The sequence below is a fragment of the Protopterus annectens genome, chromosome 12.part0 (genome assembly GCF_019279795.1).
Source record: "Protopterus annectens isolate FY-2018-M chromosome 12.part0, PAN1.0, whole genome shotgun sequence".
Taxonomy (NCBI): domain Eukaryota; kingdom Metazoa; phylum Chordata; order Ceratodontiformes; family Protopteridae; genus Protopterus; species Protopterus annectens.
In genome coordinates this window covers 654,087,474-654,110,655 of record NC_056746.1, presented here as the reverse complement: position 1 = coordinate 654,110,655, position 23,182 = coordinate 654,087,474, and the positions used below count along the sequence as shown (strand labels likewise).

The following is a 23,182-nucleotide window of genomic DNA, read 5'->3' as shown; positions in this document are numbered from 1 at the left end:
GCCCACCATAGAAATTCCTTCCTTAAGTAGGGGATCAGAGGCAGCTGGTGTTCCAGTGACTGTGAATGTTGGCTCCATAGGTTCTTATAGGTTCATAGTTAATAGGTTCACAATTAATAGGTTCATAGTTTAGTACTAAGCTAACTGCCCTTGCGAGCCATTTTAAGCCTAGCCAATTATCCCTTGTGAGACTCAAACCCTGCACCTTGTGTTTGTACGACTAACACCTTATCCATTAAGCCACCCTCCAAACATTGGTATTCTTGAGATACCACTGCAGTTTTCTCACATGGAGCCTGGCTAAAGGTACCAGAAGGATGCAGGAAGCCATGTACCCAAGCGCTTGCAGGAACCTCCTTGCTGTGAGATGTGTCTTGCGAGCCAGCTGAGAAAAGCAGAGTAGGAGAAAGCTCTGCAGAGAGGAATGCTCTTTTGGCAGATGTGTCCAGGAGGGCTCCTGGGAGGGTTATCTGCCTTGTAGGTTGGAAATGGGATTTTTTCCTGATGACAGTGAATCCCACAGAGGTAAGCAGAGTTTGGACAAAGGAAAGGTCTTGCAGGAATTTTTCCTTGGTGTCTGCCTGAAGTCAGGGGTAAATCTGGATGTTTTGCTGTCAGAAAAATGCAATGACCAGAGCAAGGCACTTGGTGAAGACTCTGGAAGCAATAGATAAGCCAAAGGGCAGAGCAGACAATTGAAAGTGCTCTGAGCCTGCTCTGAAATGTAGGACACTCCTGCAGGATTCCCTGATGGGGATATGGAGGTAAGAGTCTTAGAGACATTTAGGGTCACTAGTCAGGGGTCTGGAGCCAACATAGGTAATAGGTTTTGAAGGGTCAGCATTTTGAATTTTGGCACTTGGAGGGACAGATTTAATGTGGATAGGTCTAGAATAGGGCACCTGGAGGGACAGATTTAATGTGGACAGGTCTAGAACAGGGTGCCAGATGCCCTCTTTTCTGGGTATCAGGATGTCTTTGCATATATTTCTTTTCAAATCTCTTTGGCACTGCTCTTTTTGTATTGATTAGTTTTGCTTTTTCATTTGCAAACATATTGCACCATATTAAATCTGTTTTTCTTTCTCCACGTCCATATTTCTTCTTCAGATGTTTCCTGCTCCTACTGTTTCTCCTTAACTGGGGGACTCATTGTTCCCTAATGCCGTGATATAACCTGTGTTAAACTTTCTACACTAAATCCTTCACTTCACAGGTATTCCATAACTCCAGCTTCTATTTTTTAACTTCTACTTTGTTAATTTTCTGTTCTATGTTCCATCTTTGTGAACTTAATTTTTGTATTGTGAAAGTTTCCATATCTGGATGCCTTTACCTGCATTTCTCTTCAAATATCTTTGTGCCTACTTTTTTGTGATGCTGCACGTATGCATTAATGATACTGTACATAGTTCTGTGACAGATACAGATTAAAGTGTATTTTCACACTTTAACAGTACTCACAACACCAAGTGAGTCAAGTCTCTTGTTATAGCACTGACAATAATTTGCAGCTTTTTTCATGTGTTTTCAGTTTTCCTTGTAACTGTACAACCAAGAGTTAAAAATACATAGTAAGTGTACGTGTCCATACAATTTTTTTTTATTTTAATTTTCTTTTTATTCCAACATTTACATGTTAGGCTTGTCTAGGTGTAGTTTTATGCAATGATGTTTCATAGTGGAACCAATTCTACATATTCTTCCAGTTGCCTCTATCATGGGTTTTGTTATTTTACTTCACAGCCATTTTGTTGGAGGTTTGACATTATCTTAACAGAAAATAGATTGCTGCAGTGCTTTTATTTGCTGGGATTCAGGTGTGACTCTTGTAACCTTCCCCAACAACTATGAATGTATGCCACCCTTCATGCCAACACCTCAGCAAAAATAGTGGTACACACATTAAATACTTTCTCACAGCCTGGTTTCCTTTTAATAGCCATAGCATGACAACACAATTACAGGTCACCTGTAGGTACCTGTTTGCTTAAAAAAAAAAATGTCCAGGACAGGGAGACAGTCACCTATAGCAAAATCCCCAGCCTTACTGGCTTTTCCTATTGTAATGATAGACTAAAAATGTGCTTTTCTAAGCCCATCAAAATGTCACATGCCAGAAACCTGAAATTATTGGCCACATGAGGAGGCCAGGGAACAACGAGTTAGCAATTTACTTTTCATTGACAAATCACGAAACAGATGTAGATGGAGAGCATCACCTCTGTATGAGGTTTTCAATAACCATGGTCAATTCTAGAATGAACTTTTACAAATCAATTTACAGGGTACTATGGGCTATGCATCAAGTACAATAAGAATTTCTGTTCCTACGTTTTTAAACTTTTTGTACATTTGTCAAAATCCTGTCATCAGACATGCAAACATTTTTATAATGTTAAGATGAACCATCAATTGATGGAATATACATACCAATTAAAATAAATAGCACAGACAGGCAAACAGCAACCAAACATGTCAACCACCTTCATTGGAAGGTCCAGGCCACTTGAAGACCTATGAAGACATACCCCCAAGTCTGCAGATCCTAGATGAAAGAAAAAACAAAGACAGTATGCCAAGTACACAAAAATAGAAGTTATGTCCTTACCATAACGTTCCATGTGGAGTGTTCATCTCGCCTTTGTTCTTACACATGGGTTCGGAGCCGATCCTCGGCTCCGTGTCGGCCGCTTGCAAGCTCTGCATCGAGAAGAAGCTCGAGATCACCTAATACCCACAATCCCCCTCTGCCTTTACCTCAGATCTAGTTTGCAAGCAAACCAGCCATAGAAAGCACACTCATACCAAAATTTACATAATCATAGGATCATCTATATACATATATACATAGATATATATATATACACAAGTGTATCATACAATACAACAACTGCAATGCAGAAGGAGAATACTCCAGACCAGGCACCAAATTGAACGTGCTTCCTAAGGGTGGGAAGGGTGGGAATGTAAGAACAAAGGCGAGATGAACACTCCACATGGAACGTTATGGTAAGGACATAACTTCTATATGTGAGAGTGTTCAATCTCGCCTTTGTTCTTACACATGGGTAGCGTCCCTAGCTCCATGATCCTGAGGAACTCACGGGAGAACGTTCTTGAGCACAGTGGAACCAAAGGTTGCCCTATCCCTAGAAACCCTGTCCACTTTGTAATGAGAGATAAAAGTATGCGGTTTAGCCCAAGTAGCAGCCGCACAAATCGTGTCTAATGGTAAGCGAGCTGCGTGAGCTAAGGATGTAGACAGTGATCTCGTAGAATGTCCTTTAGGTTTGACCGATAAGGTTTGATTAGAAGCCTCATAAACGTATGTGATACAATCAGTTAGCCATTTGGAAAGAGTTCGTTTAGTAACTGCTACACCCTTCCTGCTGTCAGCAAAGGCTACAAACAGTTGATCAGATTTCCTGTGATCTTTTGTCCTATCCAAATAAAACCTGAGTTGTCTATGGACATCCAATTTGTGCAACATATACTCTAACTTATTAGAGTGATTTTTGAAAAAGGTGGGTAATTCAATGGACTGATTAATATTATTAGTAGAGCAAACTTTGGGGAGAAAGGATGGATTAGTGCGAAGGGATACTCTGTCAGAGTGGAAAATTAAATAAGGGTGTTTAATAGAAAGAGCCTGAAGCTCAGACACTCGCCTAGCGGATGTAATGGCCACCAGGAATAGAGTTTTCCATGATAAAAATTTCAATGGGCAAACTGAGGCTGGCTCAAAAGGGGGCAACATCAATTTAGAAAGTAAGAGGTTCAGATTCCAAGGTGATGTAGGAATTCTAACTGGTGGTCTGATATGAAAGGATCCTTTTAAAAAAGCCTTACAAAGTCTGTGGGCCATAACAGGCGCACCACATTCTTCCACATGAAAGTTAGAAATGGCAGCCAATTGCACTCTTAAAGTGGCAGGAGAAGCTCCTTCATGGAACAATTCTGTCAAAAACTCCAAGATCTTGTTCAACGGAGCTATAACAGGGTCCAAATGTTGTGAATTAGCCCAGAAGATGAAACGCTTCCATTTACTGGTGTAGGTTTTTGTAGTGGAAGCTTTATGAGAAGCCACTAATATATCCTGAACTGCCGGTGTAAGGGAATCAGACCTGGCTAGAAAGGGAAGCGGAGCAGCCAAGCTGCTAGATGGAGTGATTCGAGAGATGGGTGAGGAACTCCTGACGAGTGAGTCAGTAGATCTGGCTCTGGGTCCAGCATCCAAGGTCCCCGAATGCGGTGATGCAATAGAAAGGGGAACCAAATTTGACGAGGCCAGAATGGGGCAATGAGGATTATCGTCCTCTGAAGGTTGTTGGCTTTCTGCAGAAACTTTGCAATCAGAGGAAAAGCATACAGGAGACCCGGGGGCCAATCGTGCACCAGCGCGTCCCTGGGGACTTCCCCTGGAGGGGGTAATAGGGCAAAGTAGCTCCTGCATTTGGCGTTCATTGGAGATGCAAACAGATCGCAGGAAGGCTGGCCCCACTTGCGAAATATCATGTTCGCAATTGACTGTTTGAGGGACCACTCGTGAGGCAACAGTATTGCTCTGCTCAGCCTGTCGGCTATGACGTTGGATGACCCCGGGATGTGCGTTGCGATCAGAAAGCGACCCGTGGACTCCGCCCATTGCCAAATTCTCATGGCCTCTCTGCATAGTTGATAAGACCTGGTTCCCCTTGCTTGTTTATGTACCAGACTACAGACATGTTGTCTGTCTGAACTGCAATAGTCCCTAGAGGAAGAAGGGGAGCAAAGTGTTGCAATGCTAAAAACACTGCCCTCAACTCCAGAACATTGATGTGCAGATTGTACTCCAGATTGGTCCATTCTCCTTGGACTGTCTGTCCCTGAAAGATGCCCCCCCACCCTATCAGGGAAGCGTCCGTGGTTATCGTCGCTGACGGTGTGGGTAGCACAAATGGTCTTCCGCTGGAAAGGTTGCAAGTCTGAAGCCACCAAGTTAGGTGTGATTTGCATGTGTTTGTAATCAGAATTTCGTGTGTCAGAGGTAGCTGTTGGAACGACCATTGTGCAAACAGCAGCCATTGTAGAACTCTCATGTGCAGTCTTCCCAATGGTATCGCAATGAGGGAAGCTGCCATGAGACCCAAGACCTTTAGAACCAGCTTTGCCGGGGATTTTTTGGATGACAGAAGGAGAGAAATGTTGTTTTGAAGTGCGACTATCCTTTCTGGAGGAAGCCTTAGAATTAAATGATGCGTATCTAATTCCGCTCCTATGAATAAGATATGCTGTGATGGCTGTAGTAAAGATTTTTCGAAATTTACGGAAATTCCGAGGTGAATACAAAGTTGTAGGGTGTAATCCCTGGCCTGTATCAGTTGACGCCGGGTGGTGGCAGACAGGAGCCAGTCGTCCAGATACGGAAACACCTGGAATCCTAGGCGTCTCAGATGAGACGCTACCACTGCCATGCATTTGGTGAAAACCCTGGGGGCTGAGGTCAGACCAAAGGGCAGGGCTCGAAACTGGTAGTGACTGGCTCCCAGCCGGAAGCGCAAATGATCCCTGGACGCCCTGGCCATTTTGATGTGGTAGTATGCGTCCTTCAGATCTATTGAGCACATCCAGTCGTCCTTCTGTAGGAATGGAAGGATCGATTGAAGCGTGACCATTCGGAACTTTTCCTTCTTGACAAAGGTGTTGAGGCTGCTTAGGTCCAGAATCGTCCTCCAGTCCCCTGTCTTCTTTGAAACTAAAAAGAACCTTGAGTAAGTTCCGAATCCTATTTCGTCCGCTGGGACTGGTTGGATGACTCTTTTTTCTAGCAGCTTTGAAATTTCTATAGCTGCTGGGTCTCGCAGATGGGGCGGTACATCTGGGAGTTTTCTCTTTAGAATGGGGGTGGATAGGAATGGTATTCTGTAACCTCTGGTAACAACGCTTTTTACCCAGTTGTCTGTAGTAATGTTTTGCCAGGCCTGAGGGTATAAAGCTAAGCGACCCCCGACTGCCTCCAGAGCAGGACAGTCGGGCCTCCTCTCAGGAGTGCTGGAAAGGTTTTCCAGGGGGGGTATCAATGTCACCTTGGTTTTGCGGACCCCCTCTGCCGCCAGGGCGGCGTCTTCCACCTCTGCCCCCTCCTCTGCCTCTAGAGGGGGCATCACCCTGTGTGCCTGGGAAAGATCCTTGGGGTTTTCGAAACCACATTTTCCCACCACGTTGCCCTTTGGGGTACGGTCTGGAAGGGGTGGAAAAACGGACTCCGACAGCAGACAGAGTCTTTCCCTCCTGTTCACACCGGGTAAGGGTCTCCTTTACTTTGGGGCCAAAAAGTGTGGCACCATCAAATGGGGCGTTAGTAAAGGAAGACTTGAAGGCTTCCACAAATGAACATAAGCGCATCCAGGATTGCCTACGAAGAGCAATCGCTGAAGCTGCTGCCCTACTCGATCCTTCGGCTGCGTATGATATCAGCCTCATGGATGAGTTAACAATGGATGTAAGGGTATTTAGATGTGCTGTAACTTTCTCTGAGACCGCAGCATCTGTAGTACCCTGGAGGGTATCTCCCAGCTCTTTGACTAGATCCCTCTGTAAACGTGTAAAATGGGTCAAACAGTTCAGGGATCGCATAGAAAAAGCCGCTGAACTAAAAATGCGCTTCCTGTATCTGTCCATAGTCCTAGAATCTCTGTTAGGCGGATGGACAGATGAGGAAGATTCAGACATCTCCTTTTTCGTGGCCGCTGCCACCACCATGGCGTCCACTGGAACTCCCTTTGTGAGGTAAGCCTTGTCTTGGGGTGCAGTGATGTACTTATTAGGCTTCCTAGGGACCGGTTCCACCGTGTCAGGTGTCTCCCACGCCCTTCGAGCAATCAACTCCATTAACTCATCGAAGGCGGAGTGACCCAGGAGGAGGAAGGGCGAGCACCAAATGCCTTCAGCAAGACTGACTCATCCTCAGAAGGGGGGAGGGACTGCCAATCACCTCTCTGCTTCAGGATCTCCAAGATGTCAGAAAAGGAGACATCTTCTGAAGGTGACTTTGGGGACCCTTCTGACTCATCCAAGTCAGTATCGGATGTCAAAGATTCTTGTGGAGAATCTAAGTGTCTCCTCTTACACAATCTTTTCCTAGGGACCTCTTCGGGGGGAGCATCCAAAGAAGCCTCCGAGGAAGAGGGGGCACCCTCCAGGGGTGGCTGAGACACCGGTGCTCGACGCTTGGATGTGGCCGTTGGTGCAGAGGAAGATAACGGTCCTTTATGGGGAGGAGAGGCTGCTTCTACTGATGTGGTTGTCTGGGTAGACAACACCTTCCTCATGAGATCGAAGGCCCCCGGGTCCCGAGTCGAGGAATCTCCCAGTTCCGAAGAAATGGGAAGAATCCCCGAGACAGGCACCGAAGGCATCGACCCCGAGGACGGAGCCGAATCGATCCGCGCCGAGGCCCCGAGAGGAAGAGTCGGAACCGAAACGTCGGTTCGACTCTCGGCCCCGGAACCAAGGATGGATCGTCGGCTCCGAGACTCCGGTACCGGATCCGACGGAGTCGAGGTGAAAGGAGCCGACCGAGAAAAGGACGGTTCTGGCACCGAGGGCTCCACAATCAGCAGATCAGCCTCTTCCGGCTCCGAAGACTGGACAGGTCTCGGAGGAGGAACAGATGGAGATAATGGAAGGCCTTCAAGTTTCGACACCAATTGGGTGGAAACCGAGATAAGTTTGGATAGGGCCGAATGTTCCAATAATTTCTGCACCACACGGTCCACATTGATGTCGGAGAGCTTAGAAGAACGGGTCGAAGGAACCGAAGACGGAGCCGACCTCAACAGTGTCGAGGGAGGGAGCTCCATCACTGGTTCCAAGACTCGAGGCTCGGAAACTGACAACAGTTGAACACTCGGCCCCGAAGTCTGTGGAACCGGTGATCTAACTTTAGTCGAAGAGCTCGGAGCCGATGACTTGGGCTCCGATGTCTTCGATTCCTTCGAGGACTTGGATGCCTGGTCAGAAGCATCCAGAGCCTCCTGAAAGGAAGGTTTTAAGAAACCCCTATCCATTAGTTTCCTGCGCCTATCTGTCATGACCCTCCCACTGAAAGAATGACAAATAGAGCAGTCTTCTTGCAGATGGAGAGGGCCAAGACAGTAGACGCAGGAACTATGATTGTCAGTTACTGACATCTTTTGCCCACATTGGCAACACTTGAACCCTGATTTGGCCTTTTCAGACATGTCACAATAAGGGAGAAAAAAGTCAAATCCAGTAAAAAAGTCAAGTCCGGTAAAATTGTCAAATCCAGTAGTGAAAGTCAATCCGGTTGTCAAATCCAATAAGGGGTGGTAGGCCCCGAAGAGAACTCTAACTAAGTTTTACAACTTAACGGTACCGAGATTCCCTTAACCTTACCACACACACACAAATTATCACTAAATAACTTTATAATACTAAAGTACCAAGAAAAAATACAAGAATAAAATTCGAAATCTTATCTCAGGTGCTCGAGCTCGACCCAGTGATGCGAACGCTGCAGCGGCAAACTAGATCTGAGGTAAAGGCAGAGGGGGATTGTGGGTATTAGGTGATCTCGAGCTTCTTCTCGATGCAGAGCTTGCAAGCGGCCGACACGGAGCCGAGGATCGGCTCCGAACCCATGTGTAAGAACAAAGGCGAGATTGAACACTCTCACATTAAGCTGTTCAACTCTTTATGGTGCTAAAAACAGAAATAAAACATTACCTTTAAACTGAGTAAAACAGTCAAACTAAATTCAATAACAGCAACAAAATAATTTAGCACACAATGCTTCCTTTGCATATGTGCTGACTGCATCCTTGTATGGGATGACGACGGAACAGGATAAACAGTAGATGGCAAAAGAATACCACACTAATTCAATTTTTGTGCCAGACACACACAATAGTTCTACTTTAACCATTTTCCATTTCTCCTTTAAGAACATTAACTTTCAGAGAAAATGTTACAATAAGTTATCAGTCTGTGACTAAAAGGCCACATGTACATTTTACATGTAAAATCAGCAAGCTTGCTTTCCTTGCAGTTGTGTATCAACCATGTGCTGACACTTGCAGTCCTCATGCCTTAAAGTGTTAAGTTTTACTGTACAAATAATCAAATCTACTTAGAATTTTGGTTTTGGGACAGCAACTGATACATCCTCTAAGTCAAACTAACATTTACTACAACTTTTTAAAGGAGGGGTGACACATTAATTAGCAATGCTGCCTCACAGCTCTTGGTTCTGCAGCTTGGTTCCTGGCAGGATGCTTTCTCTGTGATGTCTGTATCACTACCCTTTGTCTGTGGGTGTCTTCAGGTACCCTAGCTTCATCACACATCCAAAAGAACTTCTGTTAGGTGAACTGGTGCTTCTCTAAAATACTATCCATTAATAAGTATGTAGACCATGAAAGTGGGCATGCATGTTGGGATACACCACTGCTCCGTCCAGGAATGTTTTCTACATTGTGTCTACTGGCTCCTGGACAGGCTCTGTGACCTAGGGAAAGCTTAACACAGAAAGAACTATCACAACATGAACATAACTTGCTCTGCTTGCTCCATCCAAGATGCTTGGGGGAAAACTGTACACAAGCTAAAAAGACTACTTTGTAATAGTATTACTCTATTTATTTGAATGCTTTCAGAAATAAAACCAGCTCCTTAAATGACGAACTGCACAGGTGCTACGGCTGTTAGTCTTTTTAGTCATTTTCAACATTCACTGCAGTTATGCTAAAAGCTAAAACGTTAGCTAAAACAATTAGTTAAAAGTTAGCTAAAAGGAAAATGACCCCCCCCCCCAAAAAAAAAAAAAAAAAACATTTACTTCCATTGTTGGACTAGTCACACAAAACCTGAGCTGAAATAAAACAATGGGCTTTTCTGCAGTACTAGCAATGTACCTTTTCTGTAATTCTAAAAGTGACCTCTGCTAACTGCAGGTGTAATAATACGGCATGGTAAAAAATAATTTAAAGTATGTGAACAAGAAAAGCTCAAGGCTATACAAAGTATAGCTAAGTAAGGCACTCACTTTTACAGCAACTATGAAAAAGAATCTTAAATGTAGGAACAAGTGAAGTGATTCAATCAATCACAATATGTGGTTATTCATTTTTTTTCAAAAAATTCTTTATTCAGTTTTTCAAATAGAAATAGTAAAATAAAATAAAGTTCCATTATACATATACTTTCAAACAATATGTGGTTATTCTTACACTCATTGGTCCATATGTCAATGTGATTTCTTTTCTTGCATAAACTTTAGTTCTAACATACAGAGGACTTGGACCAAGCACTACTATGTCAGCACCACGCCTGTTTGTTAATTAAAATCCATCGACTTGAGCCAGATTTGCTTCTTATAAATGAGAAATGTATTTCTTTCTCAGAAATGAGTGACATGTTAGCCCCTTATGCCAACACATGAGAAGGTGAACTCCAGACAAAATGAATTTATTTACTTATTTTTTAACTAAATAGGTGGGCTGCTCCTAGGACCAACTTTCAGTCACGATCTGGGCAATGAAGCAGTTTTAAGGATAAGAGCAACTTTTGAGATTTGCTTTTCTCTGGGTTTTCAGTGTTTTTTTTTCAGCTTGTCAGCAATTGGCATTTCAAGCGCTGACATTTCAACAGGGAGCCCATTATAGTGGCTCTAATTAATCCCAGGAGTGTAGCAAAAATGCTTGGACTGGAAGTCCTATAACCTGAACACATTCATACAAATGTAGTTTGAGATGCATGGTTTCAAAGAAAGAAAGCATTCCCTCCATTCCTGGGTTTAGTGCCCATCTTGTCTTCAGACCTTTTGGCAAATGTGGTGGAGTATCAGCATTTTTCAAGGAAAACATGAGCTCACAACTGACTTCTTGGGATACCATAATTGAACTTATTTTCTCTGGGTGCTCTGGTGTCCTCCCACATTTTAAAGCAATGCAGTAGGTGGACTGGGCATACTTAATAGGCCATAGGTGTGACTGCACATGCATGTATGTAGTATGGAAGAACAACTGTGGCAGGGCTAACCACTCAGAAGTGTGAATATTACCATTAGATGTTTGTCAATGTGATGTGACTCATTGACCACGTGCAAAAAAATGGGGAAAAAGGGCTGTGGATGATGTCTAAATCACCTCAAACAAGATTAATTACCACTTCGGCTACAGAACAGCCTCTAAGTCCCTTTCTGTACAAAGATTCTATCTTAACACCTTATCTTAAATTCCCATTAAACCAGCCATTATCTTTCTACTCAAGAATTTCAAATATCCATCAATAAACTGGCTGACCTACACTTCCAATGGCTGGCATGCCCAATGTTGTCTTAACATTATACATGCTAAATCACTTGTACAAATAGTTAACCAACCTACTAGAAGCACAAATACCCTTGATGATCTCCTCACAAATATGGCCACAACACTACATGGATCATCTTCCCATATGAAAGCAGGCCATAAATCAGAGACATTTTCCTTTAAGTATGAAAAACAAATTCCACAAACTGGATAAATGCCCGGTTTACACCTCAGAGCAGAATTAAAATAAAAATAAAGCAATGAACTGACCACGGCTCGGTGAATTCAAACAGTTTTAATAAAACACACAAGAGTAAGCACTTTCACGATTTACAACTAATCGCTTCTTCAGACTCCATTCATACAAAAAAACAACTAAATTTAAATTAATACTGACCAATCAGATGCCACATCCTATATGACATCATTAATTAATAATTAAAAAATTCTAAGCTTTAAAGTAGCATACAAAAAATAGTAATAAAAAATGTGTCATATAATTAAACCAATAAATTCAATGTTTCAGAGACCTAGCTTTCAGGAAGGGTTTCAGTGAAACTGCACCATTTAGCCCTGGTGGTTTATCTGCCTGTAGTTGTAGTATCCATTTCTGCTCTATTTCTTCTACCCTGTTGTTTATATCACCCCCTCTAATGTTTTGTTCAATAATCTCTAGCACCATAAAATTAAATATATGTTGCGTGTCCTCAGTTAACATGTTTCGCTAGAGCATTAGTATCCTTCTTGTTAGTTATATCTCTTAAGACTTAGATGTTCTGAGGCATCTATTGGTTTTCCCTATGTAAAAAACAAAAACATTTAGTACAAAAACGGAAGTAAACTAAGTGCTGTGTTTTACAGTCTGCATAGAAATTAATTTCTATATCAAAATTCAAAGTGGGGTGTGAAAAACAGAAGTTATGTTCTTACCATAACGTTCCATGTTAGTTGTCTTCTTCTCGCCTTCTTTCTTGCTGGATGGGTTCGGAGCCGACCTTGGCTCCGACTCGGCCACTCTAAAAGCTCGAGAGTTGGTTCTACCGGCTCGAGGCTCCCCTTATATCCCACAATGCTAGGCGGTATTACCTCAGATCTCATTTGTAAGCTAGGCCCAGCCAATAATAAATCCAGAACTACTGGAAAAAGGAAACACCACCTCTATAAAAGGAGAGGAAGAAGGTGACCTGAAACCTGATGAAGGGATATATGCAAAGTATAGCATATACATATACAATAGAGGTGGAAGAAAGAGAGGTCACAATCAAACTCCTCTAGGTCTGTCCAGGCTAGGGGGAAGGAGGTGGGGCCTTAGAAAGAAGGCGAGAAGAAGACAACTAACATGGAACGTTATGGTAAGAACATAACTTCTATATGTTAAGTTGTCTATCTCGCCTTCATTCTTGCTGGATGGGACAGCGTCCCTAGCACCTTGTCCCGGGTGGCCTATCGGAACAGACTCTTGAGAACAGTGGAACCAAAACTAGCTCTATGTCTAGAAGCTAGATCCAACTTATAATGAGAAATAAAAGTGTGAGGAGTAGCCCATGTAGCTGCTGCATGAAATGGTATCAATAGGCAGCCTGTCTTGGAAAGCTATAGAAGTAGCCAAAGCTCTAGTCGAATGGGCCTTAGGTTTGTTAGGCAACTTTTGGTGTCTAATTTCATACACAAAGGAAATCAGGGATGTTAGCCATCTGGAAAGTGATACCTTCGAAACTGAAAGGCCCTTTCTGCCTTCTGCATAAGAGACAAACAACTGGTCAGTTTTTCTGATCTGTTTGGTCCTATCCAAATAATACCTTAATTGACGATGGACATCTAGCCAATGCAATTTTTGTTCAGACCTGTTAGGAAAAAACACAGAGAGGTCAATGTTTTGATTTAGATTTTCCACGGAGGCTACTTTAGGTAAAAAGGATGGATTGGTCCGTAAGGATACCCTATCCTTATGAAACAAAAGATACGGTGGTCGACTGCTGAGTGCATGAAGCTCTGAGACCCTTCTAGCTGAAGTAATGGCTACCAGAAAGAGAGTCTTCCAGGATAGCAATTTCATTGAACAGGAAGCTGCAGGTTCAAAAGGGGGAAGAATTAAAGATGTGAGAACTAAATTAAGATCCCAAGAGGGAGGAGGATTTCTTATAGGAGGTCTAAGAAGAAAAACTCCCTTCAAGAAAGCTTTGCAAAGCTTGTGAGACATGATGGCAGAATCTGAGATGCCCACATGAAAGTTAGATATGGCTGCCAATTGAACTTTAAGAGTAGAAGGAGATGAACCTGCATGGAAAAGTTCAGCTAGAAAATCAAGGACTATTTGGATGGGAGCAGTGAAAGGATCCATGTCCCTTCCTTGAGCCCAATAGGCGAAACGTTTCCACTTACTAAGATAAATCTTCCGAGTGGAAGATTTATGGGAAGCTATCAAAATATCTCGAACAGAGTGAGATATTTGAGGAAGCCTGGCTAAGGTTGGAACTGGAGGAACCAAGCAGTGAGGTTCAGAGAGGGGAGGGAGCGATGTAACTGACCCGACTGATGGATCAAAAGATCTGGAACTAGGTCCAGATGCCAGGGATGCTCCAACAGAAATTGATGTAGAAAGGGGAACCAAACCTGTCGAGGCCAGTAAGGAGCAATGATGATCAATGAGGCCTTCTGAGCGATAGCTTTCTGTATTACTTGAGAGATTAGTGGGAAGGGAGGGAATGCATACAGAAGTCCCCGGGGCCAAACTTGGACTAGAGCGTCTCTGCTGGGCTGGCCTGGTAAGGGGAAGAGGGTGAAATAATCTTTGCACTTGCTGTTTTGGGGAGTAGCAAAAAGGTCGCAGCAAGGCTAACCCCACTTGAGAAAAATTTTCTCCAAGATAGAATCTTTTAGAGACCACTCGTGAGGCATGAGGATATCTCTGCTCAACTTGTCCGCGATAAGATTGGACTTCCCGGGGATGTGCGTTGCTATCAGAAACCGCTGAGAAGAAATCGCCCATTGCCACAGTCTGAGTGCTTCTCGACATAGGGGGTAGGACCTGGTTCCGCCTTGTTTGTTGATATACCACACTACAGACATGTTGTCCGTCTGAATTGCTATCGTTCCCAAGGGAAGAGAGTCTTGAAGGGCTTGCAGCGCTAGAAGCACTGCTCTCATCTCTAGAACATTTATATGCAAGTGGCGTTCGACTGGTTGCCATATGCCCTGAACTGTTCTGCCCAGATAATGACCCCCTCACCCGATCAGGGAGGCGTCCGTAGTCAGAGTAGCAACCGGAGGGGGAAGGACAAAGGGTCTTCCTAGGAAGAGCTGGGGGAAAGAAATCCACCAAAGAAGATGATTCTTGCATGCTTGCGTAATCACAATGGTCTGGGACATCGGAAGTTGTTGGTATGACCATTGTGTGAAGAGCATCCATTGAAGGATTCTCATGTGAAATCTGGCTAAAAGAAGTAGAGGGATAGCAGCCGCCATAATCCCCAGTACTTTTAGAACTAATCTGACTTTGATTCTGTTGCTGTGGAAGAGAAGGGGGACCAGTTTGTGTATGTCTGCTATTCTTTGGTCTGTGAGTCTCGCAGACATGTTGACTGTGTCTAGATTTGTGCCTATGAAGGTAATAGCACGACAAGGCGACAAAACAGACTTTTCGCAATTTATTGAGATACCTAACTTTTGAAAAATGTGAAAGGTGTAGTCTCTGGCAAGTAGAAGAAGATGCTTGGTAGGAGCTGTGAGGAGCCAGTCGTCTAAGTATGGAAACACCTGGAATCCTTGACGTCTCAGGTGAGAAGCTACCACTGCCATGCATTTGGTAAACACCCAGGGGGCAGTGGTGAGTCCAAAGGGCAGGGCTCTGAATTGAAAGTGACTGGTTCCCAGCCTGAAGCGGAGGAATCTCCTGGAGCGTCTGTTCATTTTTATATGATAGTACGCATCCTGGAGGTCTATAGAGCACATCCAGTTTTCCTTTCCCAATAGGGGTAGGATGGATAGTAGCGTGACCATCCGAAATCTTATTTTCTTGACAGACTTGTTCAAGATACTGAGATCCAAAATGGGTCTCCAGTCCCCTGTTTTCTTTGGAACCAAAAAGAACTTGGAGTAGATTCCGGATCCTTGCTGGTCTGCTGGCACTGGCTGAATGGCTCTTTTTGCAAGCAACTTTGATATTTCCAACGCTGCTTGATCCCTTTGAGTGGGTGGAACATCTGGAAGGGATTTTTTTGATTGATTTGTAATGCGAAAGAACGGAATGGACTAGCCTTTGGAAATGATGGACTGTACCCACTTGTCTTGAGTTAGGGATCGCCAGGCTTCTGGGTACAGTGATAATCTTCCCCCGACTGCCTCCGAAGGTGGACAGTCGGGCAACACCTCAGGGATGCTGGAAGGGCTTATCGGAAAAGGTTTCTCGATTGCCCTGGTTCTGCGGACCCCCCCTGCCTCTAGGGCGACGTCTACCATTATTGTTCCCCCCTCTGCCTCTAGAGGGGAACCGACTCTGTGCGTCAGGCAAAGTCCCTTGAGATTGTTTGGGGAACCACATCTTTCCACTTTTCTGGCCTTTGGGGTAAGGTCTAGAAGGAGTAGAAAAACGGACTCCGACGGCAGAAAGAGTTTTGCCATCTGTCTCGCACCTTGTCAAGGTTTCTTTCACTTGAGGACCAAAAAGGGATGATCCATCAAACGGGGAATTAGTGAAAGACGTTTTAAAGGGGTCCGCAAAATTGCATAGCCGCATCCAGGCATGCCGGCGTAAGGCCACACCTGTCCCTGCGGCTCTGCTCCCTCCATCAGCCGCATATGAAAGGAGGCGCATGGAGGAGTTAGCTATAGAGTTTAGGGTAGCCAGCTGAGCGTTCATCTTGTCCTGAAAACCCGCAGCTGTAGGGTCCTTCAAAATCTCACTCGCTTCCTTGATCAAGTCTCTTTGAAGACGAGTGAAATGGCATAGGTAGTTCAGCGAACGCATAGCAAAAGTCGCTGACGAAAACATCCGCTTCCCGTACCTGTCCATAGACCTAGATTTCTTGTCAGGAGGATGAACAGGCACCGACGGATCAGCTAGCTCCTTCTTAGTGGCAGCAGCTACCACCATAGCATCCACAGAAACTCCCTTAGTCAGAAATTGTTTATCTGCTGGTGCTGTGATAAACTTTGAAGGTCTCCTGGGGGTGGGGTCCACTGAGTCAGGAGCCGTCCAAGCCTTTTTTGCTACCACCTGCATGAGGGGGTCAAGGGGGACACCCAGGAGGTGGAAGGGCGAGCCAACGCCTCAAGATACACAGATTCATCCTCCGAAGGGTTAAGGGCTGGCCAATTTCCCCTCTGTTTCAGGATCTCTAGAATGTCTGCAAAAGAGACATCTTCAGAAGGGGAACGGGGGGAACCCTCGGAATCCTCTAAATCTGTGTCGGAGGTGACAGACTCAGGTGAGTCTATGTGCTTCCTCTTACACTTTCTCTTCCTAGGGGGCTCCCCTGCCAATTCAGGAGAGGCCTCGGAAGAGGATGAGATCCCCACAGGGGATTCTTGAGGAGCTGGCTCTCTGCGGTCTGGGATGAGGGAGTGAGCAGACATAACCTGAGGCACCGAAGAGGGAGGGACGGATGGAACCGACTGTGGAGTTGAACCGGGTTCCAACACACTCCGCATGACCTCGAAGGCACCCCTGTCAGGCAGAGCCAAAGGTCCCCGCTCCGATAAACTGAGAACCTCCCTCGGCACCGACAGCGATGGCTCCGAGGCCGATGTCGGAGCCAAACTCACCAGCGCCGAAGCGCCAAGAGGGAGAGCGGGGTCGGACAAGGGTCCGATGCCACTCACCCCCTCGGAGCCGACGAGGGAAGTCCGGCGCCGAGATTCTTCCAAGGAAGAAATCGGAGCCGACGACGGAACCGAAGACAATTGTATCGGTTCCGACGCTACCACAGTCTCGGTTCCGAAACGCCCCGGCTCCGAGCTCAAAGGAGTCGGAGGAGGAACATTTTGAGGGATAGGGTTAAGCATCGACTGATGAGTCGGGCTCTGAAGCATTTGGGCCAGTGCCTCGGACTTAAGAAGTCGACTCACTACCCTCTGAAGGTCATGATCCGAAAGCCTCGATGATCTAGAGGAGTGAGATCTATGGCTCCGTTCAGACAGCAAGGGAGATGCTGGAGCCGAATGAACGGAGCCAAGGGACGGTGACCTGGACCTCTTTCTAGATGTCGGTTCCGATGGTCTGATCGGAGCCGACCCAGAAATTTCCAATGCCTCGGCTCCAGCCGGAGCCGAGGGAACCACAGAAGTTGCAGTTCGAGTCTCATCGGCTCCAGCCGGAGCCAATGTAGTAGTAGGTTTCGAAGCCTTAGGCCTCGACTCAGAAGCTGGAGTCGAGGACCTAGGAGCCTTAGAGGGTTTACCCGAAGTAGCAGAAGGGGAACCCTCAGGCTTAAGCAAGCCTCTTAAGATAAGCTTGTTTTTTCTTTCCTGCAGGACTCTAGGGCTGAAGCCATGGCATACAGCACAAGAGTCCTGCAGGTGTAAAGGTCCCAGGCAGTACACAAGAAGTGTGACCGTCTGTCAGAGACATTTTCTGACAGCACGAGTCACACTTCTTGAAGCCTGAGACCTTTGAATCCTTGGACATTTTTAAGGAAAAAGTGTAACCACCACACACACAAACACACCGATTACACTGTCCACTAAGGTTAACCAAAAAAAATTAGTTCTTTTTTTTTTTTTTTTTTAAATCCCTAAAAAACACATACACTCCATTAATAAGGGGATGGAAGGGCCCGAAGGCCTGAGGGAAGAACTAATAAGTTCTTGAGGAAAAAAGGGTGGATAAAAAGGTAGGAAAGGGTCAAAATCCACTAAGTTAAGGGAATTAACTATAAAAAACTAAATTAAAGGGGTTTAATTTAACTATAGAGTAATCTATAATAACTGACCTGAAGCTGGTAGAAACAATACACCTCGATCGCTGTAGCGGCAAATGAGATCTGAGGTAATACCGCCTAGCATTGTGGGATATAAGGGGAGCCTCGAGCCGGTAGAACCAACTCTCGAGCTTTTAGAGTGGCCGAGTCGGAGCCGAGGTCGGCTCCGAACCCATCCAGCAAGAATGAAGGCGAGATAGACAACTTAACATGGTAGGTTTACTATACAGATAGCTACATGCCATGCAGTTCCTGCATGGAAATGTGCCAATTCTTTGAGATTTTATTAAGCATCTGTTGTTCCTTGTTTTATAACAAAGTTGTCTTTTAAGAGATTTCTTGTTACTAAAATAAAAATGTGCTCCATCATCAATAACCCCATCCAGTTCACTGATTGACCTTAGAATGTTCCATTTTTTTTCAAAAATTGAGCAAAATCTCCTGATGTTACTGGAATAGGTCACTGGAAACCTAATCATATTAGAATCATTCTTATATGTGTTATTTTCTATACTGATAGTGCCAGAGAAATAGGGTTTGGCTTTGTCTCTTTCCTTTCCTGTGACACATACCTAATACTGTTCCTAATATCTTTATCACTGTAACCTCTTTCTTTGAACTCTTCTTTTAATGTTAATATTGCTGTATCTAGGCCTTCAGCTGTATTGTGTAGACAGCTAGCTCTCATAAATTGTCCCTTAATGACATTTTTGCTTACATGTCCTGGGTGCATACTTGTCTTGTGTAGGATGCTGTTTCTGCAACTAGGTTTTCTATATACAGAAGTGGTAATGTGTTTATTACTTGGTTTACATAGCTTAACATCCAAAAAAATCAATGGTCTCATAGGAATATTCACATGTAAATCTTAGAAAATCGGTGGTACTATGTAGATGTTCAATCAGTTGTTCCAATTCTTCAATAGTACCCCCCAACAACAAAAATGCATCACCTACAAAAAGTACAGTTTTGTACCTACCGTAAATGTAGATGTTCGAGTGCTAATACAGCTGCAGTCATAACAGATGGGTTCTCCTGCCGTCAAGCGGGTCCTCGGTCGGCCGAATTCCAAAGTCTAGGTCCGGCGTCGGTTGTCGTCGCTTCTTCCCTGACGTCAGTGCGACAGGGGTATAAAGGAACCAGCCAACGCCATTTTCTTCAGTTTTTCTTGCCCCAGATGTCAGATGCCCCCAGAAGGAAGGCAAAACATAAATTTATGTAGTAAAGCAAATGCAATATAACCAAAAAAAAAAAACAGTAGTTGCAAGCAAATACACCATAAAAGAATACCCCCATAAGGTTGTATGAGGAGGTGTTAGCCATAAGGCCTGTTCCCAGAGGGGAAGGAGGGAGGGAAACCTGGACTGCAGCTGTATTAGCACTCGAACATCTACATTTATGGTAGGTACAAAACTGTACTATGTTCATCGTGCATACAGCTGCAGTCATAACAGATGGGTAGAATCCCAAAGCTAATAAAGGGCTGGTAGGCACTAAGTTGAACTAGGTGGAGCCAGGATGCCCTGCAAGACTGCAGTGGCAAAGCCCGCTCTGGTTTTGGAGTATAATGGTAGGTGATAGTGCTTGGAGAAAGTATGTACAGAACTCCAAGTGGCTGCTTCCAAAATATCTTTGGTAGGAACCCCCCTGAGGAAGGCAGCAGAGGTAGCTGTGGCCCTTGTGGAGTGAGGTCTGATGCCTGTAGGTACAGTTTTACCATGAAAAGAGTAACAGAAACGTATGCAGTGGGCTATCCGTTTTGAGATTGTCTGTTTGGAAATAGGCTTCCCTTGAGCACCTGTAGCATAGGACACAAAGAGTTGCTCTGATTTTCTGAAAGGCTTTGTTCTGTCCAAATAATAACGGAGCTGTCTGTGAATGTCCAAGGAATGTAGTAGCCTCTCCCCTTTGTTTTGTGGATTACGGTAAAACGTAGGTAAGTGGATAGCCTGATTCAAGGCTACTCTGGATACTACCTTTGGCATAAATGAAGGATTACTTAAGAGAGGGTGAGAGAATAAAGGGGGATAAGTATTGTACTCTGCAGAAATGGCTGAGGCATGGATTTTGATGGAAGAGAATGAAAGTCCACTGCTTAGCAGCTCGGCTAGGTACTGTAGTATTTGAGGTAAATTTAGTATTCCAGGATTCTGACCCTTTTTCTGATTCCAGACACAAAACCGTTTCCATTTTGTGGAGTAGGCTTTTCTAGTAGAAGGCCTTCTGGCCTCCAAAATGACATCCTGCACCTCCTTGGAGAGTAGGGTCTGCTGTGAATTTAAGGAATTCTCCATGCAGCTAGATTGAGTGTTTTCAGCTGACTGTGAAGAGTTTTGAAGTTGTGTTGAGTCAGTAGAAGAGGCATTAGTGGCAGGATCCATGGTGGGGAATGCGTCAGGCTCCTCAGGAGTGGGTACCAGTGTTCTCTTGGCCAGTCTGGAGCAATGAGGATCATCTTTGGTCTGTCTGCTCTGGCTTTTAATAGAACTTTGGCCAGCAGTGGAAGAGGTGGAAAGGCACAAACCATCATTGTTGTCCAACTGAAAGAGAGTGCGTCCACTTTCCAGGCCTGTGGATGAAAGGTCCTTGAGCAGAATTTTGTCAATTGGTAATTTCTGTGGGTGGCAAAGAGATCTATGTCTGGCCTTCCCCATGCTTGAATTATCATTGTAAAAACTTGAGGATGCAACTTCCATTCGTGTGGATCTGTCATATTTCTGCTCAGGTTGTCTGCCAGTGTGTTTTCCTTTCCTGGCAGGAATTGTGCTTGAAGTTGGATTTGCAATTCCAGAGCCGTGTTTCAAAGGGACATGGCTAGTCTGCACAGGGGATATGAATGAGTTCCTCCCTGTTTGTTTATGTACCACATCACTGTGGTGTTGTCTGTTCTTATCAATAGCGGCCCTGGATGCAGTAGGTCTTTGAAAGCCATAATAGCATTTATTACTGCTAGCATTTCCTTTTGATTGATGTGTAGGTGCTTTTCTTTTTGTGACCATTTGCCCTGAATACACCGATCTGTCATGTGCGCCCCCCAGGCGTAGTCCGAGGCGTCTGTTGTGATGACTTGATTAGCTTGAGGCTTGCAGAATGGGAGACCTATGTTTCTTTGGCATGCTTGAGCCCACCACAGAAATTCCTTTTGAAGACATGGAATCAGTGGTATGATTGTTTCCAAACTGTGGCTGTGTTGAGACCATAAGTTTTTTAGGTACCATTGAAGTTTCCTCATATGCAGCTTTGCACATGGGATTAGTAGGATGCAAGATGCCATGAAACCCAGAGCCTGCAGGATTTTCCTTGCAGTCAGCCTGGTGAAGGTTGCCAGTTTTCTGAAGTATTGAGTTAATTGCCCTTGTTTCTCTGGCGTGAGGTAGGCCATCTGGGTGTTTGTATCCAAGCTGGCACCCAGGAAGATTATTGTTTGAGAGGGTATTAGTCTTGACTTCTTTTTGTTGACTGTGTATCCCAGAGATTTCAACAACATTATTACAAACGCCAGGTGTTTCAGAAGAGTGTGTTTGCTGTCCGCTTGGATCAGGCAGTCGTCCAGATATGGGTATATTTGTATCCCTTGAAGTCTGCAGAAGGCAATTACTGATGCCAGGCATTTCGTGAACACTCTGGGCGCAGTAGATAAGCCAAAGGACAATGCAGATAATTGATAATGGGATGAATCTGCAAGAAATCTGAGGTATCATCTGCAATCTTGTCTGATTGGGACATGCAGGTATGCCTCCTTGAGGTCCAATGTCACCAGCCAAGACTCCTTGCCCAGCATGGGAAGAAGTTGCTGTAATGTGAGCATCTTGAACTTTGGTATGAGTAAATATGTGTTTAGGATGGATAGGTCCAAAATAGGTCTCCAATCTTTGCCCTTCCATGGTACCAGGAATAGTCTGGAATAAAAACCTTGTCCCTGTTCTTGTGCAGGTACCTCTTGAATAGCTTTCATGTCCATGAGATCTGAAATTTGTTTTTGTGCCTCTGCCCTTTGATTGTTTGGCAGGTTTGGTATGCCTCTCATTTTTGGAAGGGTGTGAAAGTGGAATCTGTAGCCTCTGTCTATAATGTCCAGGATCCATTTGTCTTTTGTGACAATATGCCAATTTTTCGAGAATAATGCCAGTTTTCCACCTAAAGGTGCTGCCACTTGAGCCTTGCTTGGCATGCAAAGGGGAAAGTCATTGAGTCTGCTTTCTGAATGGCTGTGAACTATCCTCACCCCCTCTTGGTGTAGGTGTTTGCCATTGTCTGCCTCTAAATGATCCCTGAGATTGCCCTCTACTTCTCGGGCGCCTGTATCTACCTCTTTGAGGTCTGTCTGTGGCTGGAAAGGACCAATTTTTTGAAGGCCAATTTCTACTGAAACGTGGCGGTTGTACTTGTAGGAAATCTTTCACTGTTTGCATTGATTTTGCCTTTTCCTCCATTTTCTTTAATACCTCCTCAGCTTTAACACCAAACAACACATCTTTTTGAAGAGGTGCATCTAGTAATTTAGCTTTGACATGATCTGGTAAGGTTTGCTCTTTGAGCCAAGTATGTCTACGTATGACTGATCCTGTAACAGCAGCTCTACAAGAGGCTTCTAAAGCATCAAAACCACATTGCAAGGTATGTTTACCCACTTGCTCTGCACTGTGCAACAAATCCTGCAACTCCTTCAAGTCTGGTTGTTCAGGTTGTGACATTTTGCTTTTCAACTGAGATAACAAAAACTTTTGATACTTTAACATATGGAACTGACAGTTTAATGCCCTCATGGTTAAAGTGGCCGAGGTGCATACCTTTTTTCCCCACCTTTCTAAAGCTCTGGAATTTCTCTCCGAAGGTAATGGATTTTTGGCAGTGGAGGTCTTAATTCCCTTGGGACCCTGTGAAATAGTTTCTGGATCAGCCGTATGGCTTTTGTATAGGAATTGGTGTGAATCAGGCACCCTGTAATAC

At 44.5% G+C, this 23,182-nt stretch overlaps 1 protein-coding gene across 1 annotated transcript in view; it reads right to left on the bottom strand.

Annotated features, from left to right (window-relative positions):
• Window positions 1–23,182, bottom strand: part of ALG1 (ALG1 chitobiosyldiphosphodolichol beta-mannosyltransferase) — a 634,420-nt gene that overhangs the window by 131,932 nt on the left and 479,306 nt on the right. Inside the window, exon 11 of the mRNA XM_044089785.1 lies at window positions 2,434–2,548. Within this exon, the coding sequence (XP_043945720.1) occupies window positions 2,434–2,548 (115 nt within the window). The remainder of the gene's footprint in view (window positions 1–2,433; window positions 2,549–23,182) is intronic.